Raw genomic sequence first — 18,963 nt, forward strand, 5'->3', positions numbered from 1 at the left:
ATCACAGGTGGACTCCAATTAAGTTGTAGAAACATCTCAAGAATGATCAACTGAATTCCGAGTCTCATAGCAAAGGGTATGAATTCTTATGTAACTTAGGTATTTCCGTTTTTAATTTTGAATATATTTGCAAATATGTCTAAAAAACATGTTTTACTTGTCATTCAAATCAAATCAAACTTTATTTGTCACATGCGCCAAATTCAGCAAGTGTAGACCTTAACGTGAAATGCTTACTTACAAGCCCTTAACCAACAGTGCAGTACAAGAAGAGTGTAGGGGTATTGTGTGTAGATTGAGGAGAATTCTTTTTTTTTTTAAATCCATTTTAGAATAAGGGTGTAACGTAACAAAATGGGGAAAAAGAGAAGCGGTCTGAATACTTTTGAATGCACTTTAGACTGACAGAGGAGAGGCAGTCTGAGACCAAAACCACCTCCCTCAACCCCCCTCGATCCCACTTTAGGAGATAATGAGTGGGATCCTATTAAAGAAAGGGGGAGGGTAAGAACAGCTCAAATTATATTAAATATTCTGTGGTCTTAATTATTTCCCCTGAAGAAGTTGTCAGTTTGATGTAACAGTCACACAGAGAGAAATTATTCAAGTTTAATTTAGGAATGATTGCATTGTCTTGCTTTATGGCAATACATTGTTTGGTGAAGTCTATTGTTTGAAGTTTTGGGCCTGTTGTTAAATCGCTTCCATGTGGCTGTTGAGACCCACTGAATAAGGCAGTAGGCTGAAATGGCCAGTTTGAGGGTTTGCACTGACAATGACAGTAGGCTGAATATGGCAGAATGCTAAAGTGGCCAGTGTGAGGGACAGCACATGGCTCCTGACAGGCCTGGCACACTGGGCATGCTAGATCTGACTAGGACTGGGAGCAGGACTGGTGGTAGACCAGAGAGTGTCATGGGAAGAAACGCTTGACGTGGTGGCGTGTGATAGATGTTGGACCGCTCTGTCTGTCTGTCTGTCTGCTCCACTTTCTCTCTCCCTAATCTCAGACTAACTGTTGATATCATCTGGCAATCTGACAGATCCCTATCTGCGCTGCTGATGTACAGAATATGTTAACATTTATGATGCCGTCGCGGCAGGCCCTTTGGGTGTGTTTTGGTTACCATCGTTAAGGTGAAATCAACCGGGAGGTTCACAAAGAAGGGACAATAATTTAATTTGTGGTTTGTTTATGCGTTTTCTGTTACACCCTTGATTAGTTTCTGCTTGGAAGTAATGTTTACATATTATTGGCAGTGATATAGGTAATGAGGGTTTTCTTCAGGGGTGACACATTTGATTGTGGTCACTGCTCTGCCTTAAGATACAATACCAGAGATCAGAGTTCCTCTTCCAACCAATTTGTTCCTGTTTTGGTATTTTGATGTTTATCAGTGATTTAATGCGAATTCTCTCCAGACTCATGCTTTGTCTACATTCTTTGCATAATTGAATTATCCAAAATGCCCCTGTTGTATCACATCAATCACTGGTGTAAAAAAGAGCACTTCCAGCTTTATTAAAGAATATATCAAAGAAAACGTCTACGGTTTCAGCTTTTGAAACCACCCATGCTATTTACAACAACCATCAAGTTATGCCAGGAGAACTTTCTTAAAACTGTCATAAAAACAGATATTACTCCGTTGTTGAGTCAAGTCACTCAGAATCACTCAGCTTCCACAACCACACTGTCCCATTATCATAATAATAACAGGAAAAAGTCCCATATTCTGTAGCATCCACGTCTTTGTAAAGAAAAACCCATTTGTACTCATAACAGATGATTAAGCTTGCGGGTTGCCAGACGGAGAAAATTGACCCTTCATTAACCAGCATGCTAGTTAACAGCAGGAGTCCCAAATGGAATTGGAAAGGAAAGGGGATACCTAGTCAGTTGCACAACTGAATGCATTCAACCAAATTTTATTCACACCCATTCGATTTAGTGCTGCCCATTCTATTCCCCACAATCACAATCCCTTTGGAGCAGCATTACAGGCACAAACACAGTGGTGCCAGATTTACTCCTGAGCTGCAGCAGCAGCATCAGTTGAATGGTTGTTAAACATATCCTCTTTCCTGTGTTAAGGTAAATGGAGCACCCCTGGGATATTTGGTGGGGTAATGATATTCACTGATCAAATTGTAGAAGAGCGTTTGGGGAGCTAGCGGGGTTAGCTTCAGGTTGCCAGGCCAACGCTCTGCTCACCGCTCACCCTTCCTTCACTTCCCTAATTGTGAGTGACATTCAATATTGCGGAAGCCTCTCGCGAGCCTGCAATAGGATTTGCATTGGATTTTGAAAATTGTGAAAGTGGACTCGGAAGCATGGAGGGGAAAGTGGACCTGACGTTGGCGCTTAGCGTCAAAGGGAGGAGCAGAAGCGTGGTGGGCCGTAGAATTTGAATAATCTTCTTAAGGGAGGCTAAATGTGTTAAAACAATGAGCTGAGCTGAGGCTGACCCTCTTGTTGGGCAAGTTCACAGGTCAAGTTAGGCAGAACCTCCCACTTAGGCCTGTCTGTCCGCTCTCTGGTTCTATCTGAAGAGAACATAGGGAGGGATTCCCTCCTCTCATATAAAGATGAAGCACTATATGTGAGGGTTCTCTGATTGATGATTAGGGAGCCAATAGAGCTTCATGACTGACTGACTGACTGACTGAGTTTCAGGTTGGGAGAGGGAGAAAAAAGAAAGCTTAGCTTTTGATCAATAGCCAATATTAAGCTAAGTGCTTTGTTTTATGGCAAGTTGTTCTTCCTCTGAATATTTCACAGCCATAAAGAGCTTACTTCCACACCTCATTGTCCCCCCCGCCCTTCTCTTCCGTCACCCCTCCCTCCCTCACCCCCCCCCCCCCCCCCAGTCCTCCAGCCAGTGGAGGCAACATGCACCTAAATTACCACAGGAGGGTAATTAGCTACTCTAAAAAGGAGGCGTCTAGCTTCAGGGGCCCAGAAAGATCTATGCAAGTCAGACGTGTGTGTGTGTATGTGCGTGTGTGCATGCGTGCGTGCGAGGACAGATACACAGTATGTACTGATTAATTTGAACGTTTAACTTCATTTTTAATACAACAAAAATAATCCCATAATAAATGTGCGCTCTTTGCGGAGGCCTCTTTCAGGGCCCCTAACGGCTCTCCCCTTCTCCATAATATACTAAAACACCCGCTTTCCCCTTCGCTCCCTGTCATACTTTATGGATTTCTTCATAAACACGGCCTATACTTCATAAATGTCAACATTTTCGAGTCTATTAACATTACTTCGAAAGCGCTTGATAAAAGAGCAGGGCATGGGTGAAATAATGCACCAATAATACGGAGTAGCGCTGGAGGCTAGAACAGTAGGGGCGGCTCTCCAACGAGCGCTGGCAGACAATGCAGGGGATGTTATCAGCTCTAATAAAAGAACAAATGATCACTTCCAACCAAGGAGGAGAAGGGAGGAGGAGGAGGAGGCAAGGGGAAAAGGAGGGGGAGAGAGCGAAACAGTTGTCGAGTAATTGAGCTGATGAAAAATGAGCTTTGCAGCTAGAAGGGTTTGATCAGCCGAGAGATTGAAGATGAGGGTACTTTTCTTTTCGTTCAGTCAGTGGCCACAGTTTCCTTGGAGGATGTTATACATGGATTTGTGTTGGAGCTGGAATTAGTTGACGTACGTCAAAATATGTTTTAGTTTTTTCCCTCAGTTGAATATCTGAGTCCTAGAAAAAGTAATACGTTACTTTGTTTTGGAAGGTGGTGATTCACAACGGCTTTTTGGACTGATCGTTGTGGTTAAAGTCCCAAGCGGGTCTAACTTCTTGTCTCGTCTCTGAACATCATCTGTGTACGTCTTTACGGACTCACTCAGACCGTACTCATCTTGCCCAAACGTTGGGGTCAACTGTACAATCTTGAGCTTGACAAACATACCACTCACCTTTCATACCCGATAAGGCCTTACCTGAATGGCATGTCGGTGGTATGCCCCAGAGCCTAGTATTACACACAGACTCACCAGTACAGGGTCAGGCATTGGCCTAATAATGATTCACCTATGACTAGCCATGGTTCTCATAGATGAGTGACAGGACAAGTACACTGGGTTCAAAACAGATAGTTACACACAGAGATGAACACGCATGCTCACACACAAACATTATGGGACACGTAGGCCCCTAGTGAGAGTGACTGAGCATCCGTACGTCTCTGTCCCTCTGTGAGTCACCAGAGTGGCTGAGGTAACTCTCCTGTCCCAGTAGCTGGCTGGCTAAAATTACAACCACCACACACTGCACTTGGGGGTCTGGTGGATTTAAGTGGAGAACAACAACAGGGTCTCCACCCCCTCCTTACCCTCGTCTTCCCTAAAACAAGCCCATTTAAGGAGACGGATATTTGCCCTGACACATGGTCTCTGCTCTGGACGTGGTCTCTGTGATGAGGACAGTGGTGGAATCAGAGGACGGGGGTTGGGCGTCTGTGTATATTTGTGTGCGCATGGATGAGTATGTGTGTGTATGTGTAAGGCAGTGACGTGCGGTGAGGTTGGTGGCTGGGTAGGCACCGGCTATTATCAAAGCCAGATTTACTCACAAATAAACCTTGGTGAAGTCTAAGTTCACCATACAACAGATAGCTTCAACAACCAGAGTGACATGTTGACATGCTGTTAACAGAAATTTGCACCAAATATAAATACCAATATAGCAATGATACGCAAGCGATAGCCTCCGATGGCGGCATATTTAATTTCATATCTGATAAAATGACAAACTGCTCATCAGTTACAACTGATGGGTGGCGCTATAAAACCACATTTCATCCGAATCATTTGAAACACAAGCTTAGCCTTTCACAGTGGATTTACAATTCTTCCAATGTATGGCGCACACAAACCCACACAAACATAATAATATTATTATCTTTATTATTTGTCTGGTGAACCTCTCGGTGATAGTGCTGTAGATGTCACAGCAGAACCCTATGGACAGTGCTGTAGAAGTCACAGCAGAACCCCATGGACAGTGCTGTAGATGTCACAGCAGAACCCTATGGACAGTGCTGTAGATGTCACAGCAGAACCCTATGGACAGTGCTGTAGAAGTCACAGCAGAACCCCATGGACAGTGTTGTAGATGTCACAGCAGAACCCTATGGACAGTGCTGTAGATGTCACAGCAGAACCCTATGGACAGTGCTGTAGAAGTCACAGCAGAACCCCATGGACAGTGCTGTAGACGTCACAGCAGAACCCCATGGACAGTGTTGTAGAAGTCACAGCAGAACCCCATGGACAGTGTTGTAGAAGTCACAGCAGAACCCCATGGACAGTGTTGTTGAAGTCACAGCAGAACCCCATGGACAGTGCTGTAGAAGTCACAGGAGAACCCCATGGACAGTGTTGTAGAATTCACAGCAGAACCCCATGGACAGTGTTGTAGAATTCACAGCAGAACCCCATGGACAGTGTTGTTGAAGTCACAGCAGAACCCCATGGACAGTGTTGTAGAATTCACAGCAGAACCCCATGGACAGTGTTGTTGAAGTCACAGCAGAACCCCATAGACAGTGTTGTAGAATTCACCGCAGAACCCCATGGACAGTGTTGTAGAAGTCACAGCAGAACCCCATGGACAGTGTTGTTGAAGTCACAGCAGAACCCCATGGACAGTGTTGTAGAATTCACAGCAGAACCCCATGGACAGTGTTGTAGAAGTCACAGCAGAACACCATGGACAGTGCTGTAGAAGTCACAGCAGAACCCCATGGACAGTGTTGTAGAAGTCACAGCAGAACCCCATGGACAGTGTTGTAGAAGTCACAGCAGAACCCCATGGACAGTGCTGTAGAAGTCACAGCAGAACCCCATGGACAGTGTTGTAGAAGTCACAGCAGGCCCACAGTCATGTGGGAGACGCATCCCCAAGGCTCCCTTCGGTTTCATTTTCACACTGAAACAAAAAGTAATTTCCATTCCATCCGTAAAGTAAATGTCCAAAATGTGTAAAAGTCTGGGTAAAAAGTATTAATTGGTAATGACATTTCAGACAGTCCAGTACTGTTCGTCTGCCCGACAGCTAAAATAGTTTGAGGTGAAGTATGGTGTCCATTTCTCAGGTTGTTTTTGCTCGCTAGCATTGAGTTTGTTCAGTTCAAGGAATGCGAGCGACAAATGATGTAAACACGACCTAATGTACACAGCTTACCCCAGTCAATACCCAACATGTTAAGGAAATATGCAGGTGCAACACAGGAGGTTGGTGGCACCTTAATTGTGGAGAACGGGCTCGTGGTAATGACTGGAGCGGAATCACTGGAATGGTATCAAATACATCAACACGTGGTTTATAGGTGTTTGATGCCATTCCATTCTGCTCCGTTCCGGATAAAGATTTGAAATGTCTGAAAAGGAACGCATGAATGCCTTGGCGAGGTTTTGATGCAGTTTCAGCAATTCTTTTGATTTTGTGCATAAAAAACACCCGAATCATTGAGAGAAAAACATTAGATAACAGAAAAGAATGACAATTTTGCATATTATTTTCATTCTTTGTTTGGTTTTTCAGAACAGGATCTGATGAGGAGGCATTTGTACAAGGGGTGTGAGGGGGTGGTAGTGGATAGTAGCAGGGCTGGGTGGGACTGAGATGGGGTCATTATTTATCCCCCCCACCATCACACACACACTCCTCCTCTCCCTGCTGTGACCCCATGGAGGCTGAGTGCCCGTGGCAGCAGTCATTTCCAGGAAGAAGAGGCTGTGTTAGGCAGGCAGCACTACCCTAGCCCACTCCAGCCCTGCCTCGGCCACGTGGTTTGGGAGGCTGATATTAGCTAATATCGGCCCAGGACATGGGAAGGACTGGATCTGTCACAGTGCATTGGGCTCTCACTGTGTTGGGCCACTGTCACCCTCCTTTCTCTACCCATGACACACACAGACACAGAAACAGAAACAGCCCCACACACACACAGGTCTTCATTAATGGGTCCTGCCTTGACAACTGATCCTGATTGGCTATGAACAACTCTTCATGTATTATTGGTGTCTGACTGGCTTGGTTCATGTAAACAAGCCGCGGAAAGGAGGGACAGGATAGCCACCCCCATCGCAGGCACACACATATACCACACTCACACACACACCTACACACACTGTATGAACAGAGGCATAGACCTCCACACACATATACCACACTCACACACACACTCACACACACACCTACACACACTGTATGAACAGAGGCATAGACCTCCACACACATATACCACACTTACACACACACACACCTACACACACTGTATGAACAGAGGCATAGACCTCCACACACATATACCACACACTCACACACACACCTACACACACTGTATGAACAGAGGCATAGACCACACACATATACCTCACACACTCACATACACACCTACACACACTGTATGAACAGAGGCATAGACCTCCACACACATATACCTCACACACTCACATACACACCTACACACACTGTATGAACAGAGGCATAGACCTCCACACACATATACCTCACACACTCACACACTCACATACACACCTACACACACTGTATGAACAGAGGCATAGACCTCCACACACATATACCTCACACACTCACATACACACCTACACACACTGTATGAACAGGGGCATAGACCTCCACACACATATACCACACTCACACATCCATACACACACCTACACACACTGTATGAACATAGGCATAGACCTCCACACACATGTGCACACACACACTCTAGCCACATGCCCCAGTGCAGTGATCCTTACACGCCCAGCCAGTCACTGGAGATCAGAGATGCTTTCTCTTCTGTAGTGGTTGGCCTTTTTCCCACTCCCCTGGTACAGTCAGTGAAACCATGTCTAGTGTTTGTTATTGGCTTAGAGAAGTGAACACAATTACTGATCTCCATTTCTATTTACTTATTAACTTCATTGAATTGAATAGAAAGTTCAGTGGATGAATATTAGGGGAAAAGAGGAAAATGAATACACATATTTAGCTGTCAGGACTCAGGATGTATGGATGTGATTTGACAGATTCATTTAAGGGCTTTAATGTCTGTAGGAGTGAGTGAATATGCAGGTGTGTGTGTGTGCGTGTGTGTGTGTGTTTTCACTATAGTTGCTAGTTACCATAGTAATAGACTGGTCATACATCGTGCGTGTATGAGAGTCTATGTACTCTTAGCTTTGTCACTGTTGATCAGTCTAAAGGAGGACATTAGGGAATAGACCAGCCATGTCACAAAAGATGTTTGATTAATGCTACGTAACAATGTCAAAGCCAGAGATGCATATTAAAACCCTCAATCCATTTTTACTATCCAATCACAAACACTGTTCCAAATATTGTTTTTCTTTGGTATGAAATTCCACAAGAATATTGTCCCCTTTTTTAGCATTGTAAAATGGGAGTGGCTCTGTTTTATTGTGTGGTATAAATAGCAGAGTAACAAAGGCATACATAAAAAGAAAAACGGCCAAGCTGTCCAGTCCCATCACTGTCTGAGGAATGGGAGATGTATGACCAGTCTATTACTATGGTAACTAGCAACTATATTCAGTGATGCCCGGGTGTGTTTATTCCCCCTGCAGAGACGAGTGGGCATAGCTGACAGGACTGGAGTGAACAGACACACACAGACACAGACAGACACACACAGACACACACAGACACACACAGACACACACAGACACACACACAGACACACACACAGACACACACACAGACAGACAGACAGACAGACAGACAGACAGACAGACAGACAGACAGACGAAAAATGCTCCTTCTGAAGGTTAGAGTTTGGTAGACAGGTGCACACTCACTACAAGGTGGGTACCAACATACAGTATAGTATCTATATGGTTAAAAAATAAACACAAACCAACCTGGCTTAGTGTACATAGTTCCACACAGCACAATGCAGGCAGGCTACTTGAGTAGTACAATCTAGTCTAATAAAGGTTAACAGCCACAACACAGCCCAGCACTAGCCTACACACTGTGAATGTAGCTAATACACTGTATATAAGCACACAGGAAGACAGGACAGCAGACAGAGTTGAATAGAGGTGCTGACAGAGAGATAAAGGGATACATCATACATAAGCGGAAAGAGCACAGTAGTAGTGTGCCCTAGTAACAAGAATCATCACCTTGAGGTTAATATACTGCTTAGTGTGTGAGTTCCAGAATGCCACAACTGACTTTACACCGCTGTTTGTTTTATAGACTGTATATTTAGGTGGTTATTTCTAGACTTTCTATGACTGTGTTGCTGCTATATTTAATAGGATATTTTTACTATATTCAAAGTGACAGTAAGTGCTTCTGGTGGAAAATGATTGTTAGGTTGTCGTCATCATACGACGGTGGATGAGCATCGCAGTTTTGTCTTCATTTATTAATGTGATTTATTGATGGCACAGGGAAAAGTTAGCATTTATGTCCCATTTACTTCTGGACACTCACCTTTTCATGAATTTCGCATTGAGGTGGTGGGTACGGTACAAAGCCACGGTAACTTTTAACCTGGGTCACTAATTTTTCAACAGCCATTGCCATTTGAGTACACTTTACAGAGGTGTTGTGGATGAATTATAGACAGTTTCCTGTTTTAAGCAAGCGCTGCTTTACTGTGGACATATAGCCATGTTCGTCTTTTTCCAGATGTATTATTGATATGGTTCAATTTATTATGTAAGTATCTGTCACATACTATAGAATGTTAGTGGGCTTTTAGGGGGAAAGAGAAAAGTACAAATATAGTACTTTATGGTTTTTTTATACAGTAATTGTTTGATTTTTAAGTCGAAACTTCGTAGTTCAATGTTTTATTCTATATATTATCAACAGCTTAAATAAAAAAATAACTCGAATTTTATATACTAAATAGTATATCTAGTGGATACAGTATCTATTCAATTAAATATTCAGTCAAATGTATACTATAACGCCAAGAAGGATAGAGGAACAAGTTTGACACTTTTTTTCAAAATAGAAACCGAAATTGATCTGAAGAATTTAATCAGATCCTGAATTTGTAACTGCAAGAAATATTGATACAGCATTTTGAACATAAAAACCATCCAAATGATTCCCTTTCTGACATTCCATTGACCTTAATTAATCCTTCACTTGTATGGGATTTATTTTTTATTGTTAAAAACATTTTGTTGTTGACCATAACACATCTGAGAGGAGGTAGAATATATCTGGCAGGAACACACTGTATAAAGTGTAGGCCAACAGTGAGAATGCTTAGCCACATTCCCCTACGACCACAGCCTTTTCCATGCAGTCATACTGCCATCTCTTGAAAGGAAAGGGAACTACCACAACCAATCCTCACTGGGACATTCTCTCTCCCTGTTTGTCTTTTATTCCTCTTGCCTGTATTTGTATTGATGTCTACTGTACTGCAGGTTGTCCACTCGCTTTAAGCAGAGGTCCTTTAGTGCAACCTTGGTGTGGCTGGACCCTATCTGCCTCAGTAAATGATGGCTGGACAAGGCGATGCGGTAGGACTGGCCTCTGCCTCTCCAGACCAGCGCCTTTACCAATGAGACAGCCTCACGTGTCACCACAAGTCATGGGGGAGACAGAGTGGACATCACTCACTGTGTCATCCCCCCCCCCCGCCCCACACACACACACACACTCGCACTCGCACACACACACTAATACACAACAACAGCACACATAAATGACATACATAGAACTGACTGATATTGACCAAATAAGATCATCCAAGTGATTTTCCAGATATAAGATGACATTTGAGTCTTGATTTCAGGTGCGCAGGTTAGGAGTTGACCAATCTAGTCTTTTATTTTGACTGTGAATAAAAGGTAAATAAATCTTGCATGGGCCACTCTGTAAAAGACAGAAACAATGTATGACTGAAAGAGGTGGTCACAGCTGGAAAGGGAGAATGAACGGGGGTTGAGGGTTGCAGTTTCAACATCATTCAATCAGACAAACATGCCCCTCAGCTGAAACAGCGAAACCCTTCCGATTCTCTCGAATTAGGGAGATTAGTGGGAAAGCGCATAATGCGGGATGATGGAATTTGTCATAATTTGCATTGTCCTGGAATGATCCTGTTTGATAGAGCGACGCATCGAGGAGCTTGTCATGTCCCACGGGCAGGTCATAGAAGAAGCTTGGCAGAAATGATTTTTGAGATATGTGCATCAGTCGTAAAAGCCTCACAACCAATTTGTCAAAAAAATCTGAGGTTGGGACAGTTGAAGGCACCAGGGCATTTTGCTTTAACGCAAAAAGAAAACATGCTCTTCTATCACTTCAGCACACAACTCTGATGGTCTGGACTACCACACTCTTCATTAACATGTATCTTTTATCAGTTTGACTTTTTAGATTTTACAAGATTTAAAAAATTTAGATTTTATTTTTAAAATGATTTGGGTTGAAGTAAATTTAAGATAAAACACAGCAATACGTCAATTCTAATATATTTATTTTTGTCAACCAAAATTCTAAATGATTTATTTATTTGCTCCTGTGTTGTGGCGTGTGGATGTGCGTGAGGAGGGTGTCTCCCACAATAACATAAAGCAGTCCCTTCTGACCTTGATAATACTCCACAACGAAGGCTACAGACAGATGAGTAATCAGCATAAAGTTGACCAGAGCCGACGTGACAGTGTTACTTCTCCACCCGGGCATCTCTGGAATGGGCATGTCGAGGGCAGACAGGCAGGCAGAATGGAAACGGCATAGTGAAAGCGAGAGAGGGGCCAATGTCACGTTTTGTCTTTATAGTGTCTTTTCACGATTCCTGATTATTTTCTTTCTCAAATATTTGTTCTGGTAATAACTATTCTATTTTGAACATATGTCCGTAGGTCTTTTTTGTCTCCATATGCAATTCTGGACCAGAGAGGATGCTTGAGAGTTCCCCCATGTTTGCCTTTGTGAGTTTCGTTCTGGCTATTTATGTCGCCGTTTAAGTAACACTGATGTTGTGTGACAGTTGAGCATACAAGGGTTAGGCTCAAACTAGAGCACAAACTGAAAAAAGGGACATGGAGGATTAATAAGACGAGGAAATTTAAAAAAAAATACAATTTAATTTTCTTTCAGAAGAAGCCTTAATTAAGAGAGACTAAGATGGTGAAAGATACAAGAGAAGGGGAGAAAGGTTTTGGTTCTCCTGAACATGTTATATTTCTATAAATGAGGTGTCAGAAGCCCCAGAATCTCCTCAGGGCGTAGCACAACATGAGCCCATCTCTTATCATTTCTTATTCGGAGACGTGATGCGCTTTGAATGCACTAATGCTGAAAGAGCCCCACAGACTTGAAGTCAGTTGAAGATGGAATCACAGCACACAGACCTGACAAACTGACATTCACCGTGGAAGGATTAAACAGTTATTCCGTATCAAATCCAAAAAGCAGAAATAATATATGCACTTAAATGCGTGGAATAAACTTCTTCCTTGATTCGCACATTTACAACTATTTGCCAACCTTTAAATATTCAAGAAATAAAAAATACAGGAAAGAGATGAAGAGTTTTGTGGCATGAAATAAGCATGTTCCTTTAGAGACTATGAGATTGTGAGTTAGAAGGGCGATTCGTTCTAATACAGTTTGATAGGTGTTATGAGATGCCTTGCTCCAGTGTTCTAGTGATTGAGTCATTCAATATCCCCCCCTGCCTTCAGTCCAAAGTACTACATTTACCCATTTACTGTGGGCCCACTGTTAACAATGCTTCAAAGATTCAGAAGCAAACATAATTCTGTTACCAATTTCCACTCCCATTATGCTGCATTTAGTCATACACTGTTTACCCTTTTCATTTTGTGTTACGTGTTTCCTTCCTGCGTTAGCCAAAAGTTACAGCATATTCATTTGATTCATTTTGTACATTTGTATTATCATTCCCTTAGTTAAATTACGCACGAGGGCTCAATGGGAGATGTGAATGAGCATATCTGATAAGCAGGCCATGGAGCTGTTCCCCCTCACCCTGTCCTTGGACCAGTGAGAAAACCTGACTGTTTGTCAATACCAGGTCACTTTACCTGCACTGGCCCAGTCTGGTTGGTCTATACCCAGCCCTGCTAATGACACAGAGTCAGACAGTCATTCAGCAGAATTGAGCCCAATGAGTTACTTTACAACACCAATGTAAATATAGCCTAGCACCCTAGCCTGTTCACGCCTTGGACGTTTCTAACTAAAACGACAATTAAGAAGGCCTCAGACACGCTAGGCGTGTTACAAGAAGCAGTGAAGGCTTGAGAGCGGATGGATTCATCCATGCAACCGGTTCCAGTGTTCCAGCATTTGCATACGTGTTACTGTCTGGATCCTTGGGGCTCAGTGACCTTTTGACACGTCATTGGGTTTCTGAAAAATGATGGTGTTTAAGCCATGAAATAAAGGTTGATAAAGCATGAAGCCAAAACACAGATTCAATTAATGCTAAGCAGGCAGCGTGTGTCGCGGCGGCCTCCGACGTCTCACAGAGAGGATGTTTGTGTAGCTTGTAGGGAAAATAAGGTCTGAGACACATTTAGTGTTAAGCCAGACTAATAGATTTTGTAACCCTGAGGTACAATATTCAAAACTCGGCTTGCGCGATAACTAAATATGCATTTTCAGTAAGACAGGACACAATTGAAATATCAGATTGAAAAACATAAGCTAGGTTGTACCTTTACCCGTTTAGGGTCAGGATATCTGCAATTGCAGTGAGAGGGAGTGGAGGCTTGGTATACCATTCACCACGAACACACCTTACTATTGATTTAACTGTGAAATATTTAATACCGCGTGTCCTTTTCTCACTGGGCCATTTAGACTCCTAAGGTTACCGTTTGAAAAATACTTGACTTGTTTATAGGAAGTTTAATGTAATATGCTATTGTTTGACCCTTATGAATATTAACAGTCTCATCTCTGGCCTATTAAAAATGCATGTGGCATTGTGCTTGTTGATCACGTTTAGGACGCCCATGCAAATTGGACTGTCTTCCCTGTCAGTGCAGGAGATAAATAATGTAGCCGTGTTGTATATTCAGGGACACACCATTGACAGTCAATTAACAAGTTTGATTGGTGTGTGAACTCATTCTTTTGAACTGTTAATTTTATGTAAATAGTATTCGTTTCCCTTTTGCCTCCACTCTCAAGCCGATCCCTCGTTAACCCCCCCCCATGCGCCAGTAGTAACCTGAGCTGGAGCTTTAATAATTGATCATCACACACCTGCTTGGTGGAAGCTATGGGGAGTTTGTCTTTAACAGTCAAGGGGGCATGCGCTGGCCTCTTGATATTCAAATCAACAAATGGTAGTCCTCCTTTTTTGGAAGTCAAAATGGGGAGCTCTTTTTATGGCTTGTTACGAGGTCCTCGCCACCCGTCTGACTTTATCAAGGCTCCTCAGATGGAGGAGATATGATGGCCCTTGATGGCTCATAAATGGAATGCCAATGACGATTTGTTGTTGACGTCGCCAACAACTCAGGCTTTTATGTTACGCTGCAGACCAGACATAGAGGTATGGTTCGCAGGTAAATGATCAGGTGGTTGATCCGACCGTTTGAAAGACGGGAGGCCTCCATCCCCCTCCTCTCCTCCCTTGCGTCCTCTCTCTCATCTCCTCCTCTGTCGCGGTAATTTGGAGCAGCAGAGGCAGATGCTGAAGATTCATCAAAGTTGACAAGTGAACCCAGGAGCTAGGAATCATGGGAAACCCATATGGAAATGGCTGTGGCCATATCCCCCTCTAGCAAAGAGCTTTATGTTGTTCTGTTATTATCAAATCAAATTCTACAAACTGCTGATTTTGTCATGGTGAAGAAAAACCTTTGTGTGTGCTGCAGCAGTATTTCAAAGTGGCATCACACTGCCCTTGAATGTCCAGTAGTAATGTCCACTATGGTGCATTGATGTGTACTGAAAGTACAGTGTAACTCAAAACATATGCACCATGTTATCCTGCGTTCATCCCATAGCTTTGCAATGCTTCTTATCTGCATATATTGCTCATTGGAAATTTGATTAGGTAATAAAGGCTACTTTTATGTCAACGCAATTTCTCCTGTCTCATTGATGTGGACTTGATATCTCAGATAAGCCTAGTAGGTGATTGGACTGTAACGCCTAGAACCTTGGGGTTAGACAATTGGCCTCATTTGCTACTAACAAAGTGAGCACGGGTACTGACTCAGTGGAGGTGAAGAGGGGGTTGGGGCGAAGTGCTAAGCCTTCAGTAATACCACTGGTCCACACTTGGTAACCCTTGTAATCTGGGGGAGAAATACGATACCCATGTATGTACGTATGGTAATCGGTTAAGGACCCTGCTCTCACACCATGTATCAATTGATTTTGGTCTCCTTGATCCCTCCGGAGGTCAGCGTCTTCACAGACCCTAAAGGTCTCTGCTTAGACCACCAATTAACACCCTGTCACCAGCGGCTGTTTGCATTGACTAGGAAGTGGCACGGTGGCCACACTTTTGATATCCTAATGTAGCAAGGTGATGGGTGTCCAGAGACCTGACCTCTCCACTGGTCTCATTGGTCCCCACGCATCCTTCTGCATTAATCGCATGGATTTCTTCGAGCTTAAATTATTGAGCTTAGGAACTTTGTCGTCTAACAGGCCGTTTATCTGGGAATCTCAGCGTATTATCACGTGGCTAATTATGCTCATGAATAAGACAACACAGACAGACCCCCGTTTGAACGGATCTGCTCTCACCCATGCTAAGGCACCTGCTTATCTTCCTGCTGGGAAATGTGTATTATTGGTGATATGATACATTGCGAAAAAAAGATGGAACTTAGTTGATGCGCTTATCAAACATAGGCTGATAATTGATGTTCATTTCGGACGTTACACCTCACTGATGTCTGCACTGTGTTACTTTGACAGGACTCAGGTAGAGTTGATTTAGTTTGATTCGGAAATGAACGGCACTTCTTTGCAGGTCGAACACGTTTTTGTTTGTCTGTTTTCACGTTCATGTTGTGTCAGGTCTGTGTTTGCAGTTTGCACTCTATAGCTTTACAAAATAGTCTCTTTTTTCCATTGTAGTCCTCCATGAGGTGTGTATATGTTTGGAAATTAAATAAATAAGTTAGCCTCAATTCTATATCGAACAGCCCAACGTCTTCACCAGCCATTTGTCCGCTTGAGAGAATGACTGTATTTATCATCTTTGACCAGTAGCCAGTTCTGTGGGAGTGTGTAATTGAGTTTCAAGCGATGGATTGAGTTTGAGGAGAGATTTATTCTCTGAAACCAGGAGTGTGTACATAGGCCACATGGCCAAGCAGAAGCACAGCCATTCTATAGGGCAACTGAGAGGGAAAACATTAACCCCAGGAAAGAGCTTTGGTTGACTGCTGCCAGGATGAGACTGATGTCAGGGGGTATGAGACTGATGTCAGGGTGAATGAGACTGATGTCAGGGTGTATGAGACTGATGTCAGGGTGAATGAGACTGATGTCAGGGTGTATGAGACTGATGTCCGGGTGAATGAGACTGATGTCCGGGTGAATGAGACTGATGTCAGGGTGTATGAGACTGATGTCAGGGTGAATGAGACTGATGTCCGGGTGAATGAGACTGATGTCAGAGTGAATGAGACTGATGTCAGGGTGAATGAGACTGATGTCAGGGTGAACGGAGCTGAACAACCATCCTGTATGAGTATAAGTTCCTGTTTAATCACATATATGGCTCAATTCCATTGGAAGAACCAGGGGGAACCAGAATGAAAGTGAACTAGTGAGAACTAGTGAGAACCAGGAGGAACCAGAATGAAAGTGAACTAGTGAGAACTAGTGAGAACCAGGAGGAACCAGAATGAAAGTGAACTAGTGAGAACTAGTGAGAACCAGGAGTAACCAGAATGAAAGTGAACTAGTGAGAACCAGGAGGAACCAGAATGAAAGTGAACTAGTGAGAACTAGTGAGAACCACGAGGAACCAGAATGAAAGTGAACTAGGGAGAACCAGGAGGAACCAGAATGAAAGTGAAGTAGGGAGAACCAGGGGGAACCAGAATGAAAGTGAACTAGTGAGAACTAGTGAGAACCAGGAGGAACCAGAATGAAAGTGAACTAGTGAGAACTAGTGAGAACCAGGAGTAACCAGAATGAAAGTGAACTAGTGAGAACCAGGAGGAACCAGAATGAAAGTGAACTAGTGAGAACTAGTGAGAACCACGAGGAACCAGAATGAAAGTGAACTAGGGAGAACCAGGAGGAACCAGAATGAAAGTGAACTAGGGAGAACCAGGAGGAACCAGAATGAAAGTGAACCAGGAGGAACCAGAATGAAAGTGAACTAGGGAGAACCAGGAGGAACCAGAATGAAAGTGAAGTAGGGAGAACCAGGGGGAACCAGAATGAAAGTGAACTAGTGAGAACTAGTGAGAACCAGGAGGAACCAGAATGAAAGTGAACTAGTGAGAACTAGTGAGAACCAGGAGTAACCAGAATGAAAGTGAACTAGTGAGAACCAGGAGGAACCAGAATGAAAGTGAACTAGTGAGAACTAGTGAGAACCACGAGGAACCAGAATGAAAGTGAACTAGGGAGAACCAGGAGGAACCAGAATGAAAGTGAACTAGGGAGAACCAGGAGGAACCAGAATGAAAGTGAACCAGGAGGAACCAGAATGAAAGTGAACTAGGGAGAACCAGGAGGAACCAGAATGAAAGTGAAGTAGGGAGAACCAGGGGGAACCAGAATGAAAGTGAACTAGGGAGAACCAGGGGGAACCAGAATGAAAGTGAACTAGGGAGAACCAGGAGGAACCAGAATGAAAGTGAACTAGGGAGAACCAGGAGGAACCAGAATGAAAGTGAACTAGGGAGAACCAGGAGGAACCAGAATGAAAGTGAACTAGGGAGAACCAGGAGGAACCAGAATGAAAGTGAACTAGGGAGAACCAGGCACAGGGTTCCATAGTTACACCATGAAATAGGCTAGCATCAGCTTAACTAACGTGTGATTGTGTGGTACCTTTGCCCCTTTACAGGTGGATGAGGCAGTGTTCTGTGCAGGCCAGATCGCCCTGGTGCCTTGTACCATGCAGCTGGTGAGGGCTGGAGCAAGGACCCAGGCCTGCCTGTCCTTCAGCCACATAGAGAAGGTTCTGGAAGCAGTGATCAGCAGCCTTACCCTGGGCCATGTGCTGCAGGCCCACTGCTACGCCACCCGCAGCCAAGACATCCCTGTCATCAGAGCAGTCTGGGACAGCAAGCTGAGGGCCGCACAAGAGAAGGTGAGCTATTTTATCAACTATTTGTCCTTTGTATAAATCCTATGTATATTTCCTTTTGTGAATATGATCAATAGCATAAATAAATGGAATTAACCTCTACTCACACAGAGTAGGCAAAAAAACAGCATCTGTGTGTGCTTCCATCTCCATTTGAATAAGGGAGAAAATGTGATAGGCATATTAGACATGCAGCCTTGAATTCTCTATCAGAATTTAATGGGCAAAAAGTGGAATTTCCAAATGAGCCAAAGTCCCACCCGCTCTCCCCCTTCAGAGACCCAGAGCTCTGTTGCTGATATTTACCAGTGAGTGTGCTCATGAAAAGTTGATGATGTGGGAAACACTGGTGTCTTTGATAATATGGAGCTTGGCACAGAAGCAGATGTCTTCCGTTAGAACCTCCCTAATCCTTTATCCCCCCTTTTGGAGTTAGGCTGAACTCTCTGAGCAGCTTATCCCCCTCCAGTCCATGCCCCCACCCCAAACCCCTCTCCCCTGCCACAGACCCTCATCCACATGGCTAATAAGGGCACCAGGCTCCCCAGCCAGGCCTGCTCCTCCCGCGGTAATCTGCCAGCCCTGGGGAATAAGGGAGCAGGGGAGAAGGGAAGAGCCCACCTCCAACATGTGTCTCAGACTCTGTGGTGGGAAGTACAG

General features: G+C 43.8%; 1 protein-coding gene across 4 annotated transcripts in view; it reads left to right on the top strand.

Annotated features, from left to right (window-relative positions):
• dph6 (diphthamine biosynthesis 6) overlaps positions 1-18,963 on the top strand; it is an 85,404-nt gene that overhangs the window by 42,984 nt on the left and 23,457 nt on the right. For all 4 annotated transcript variants that reach the window (XM_031828788.1, XM_031828785.1, XM_031828787.1 and 1 more), the window contains exon 13: positions 18,061-18,306. In XM_031828788.1, coding sequence (XP_031684648.1) covers positions 18,061-18,306 — 246 coding nt within the window. The remainder of the gene's footprint in view (positions 1-18,060; positions 18,307-18,963) is intronic.

This window comes from Oncorhynchus kisutch, linkage group LG7, assembly GCF_002021735.2.
Source record: "Oncorhynchus kisutch isolate 150728-3 linkage group LG7, Okis_V2, whole genome shotgun sequence".
In the NCBI taxonomy this organism is placed as follows: Eukaryota; Metazoa; Chordata; class Actinopteri; order Salmoniformes; family Salmonidae; genus Oncorhynchus; species Oncorhynchus kisutch.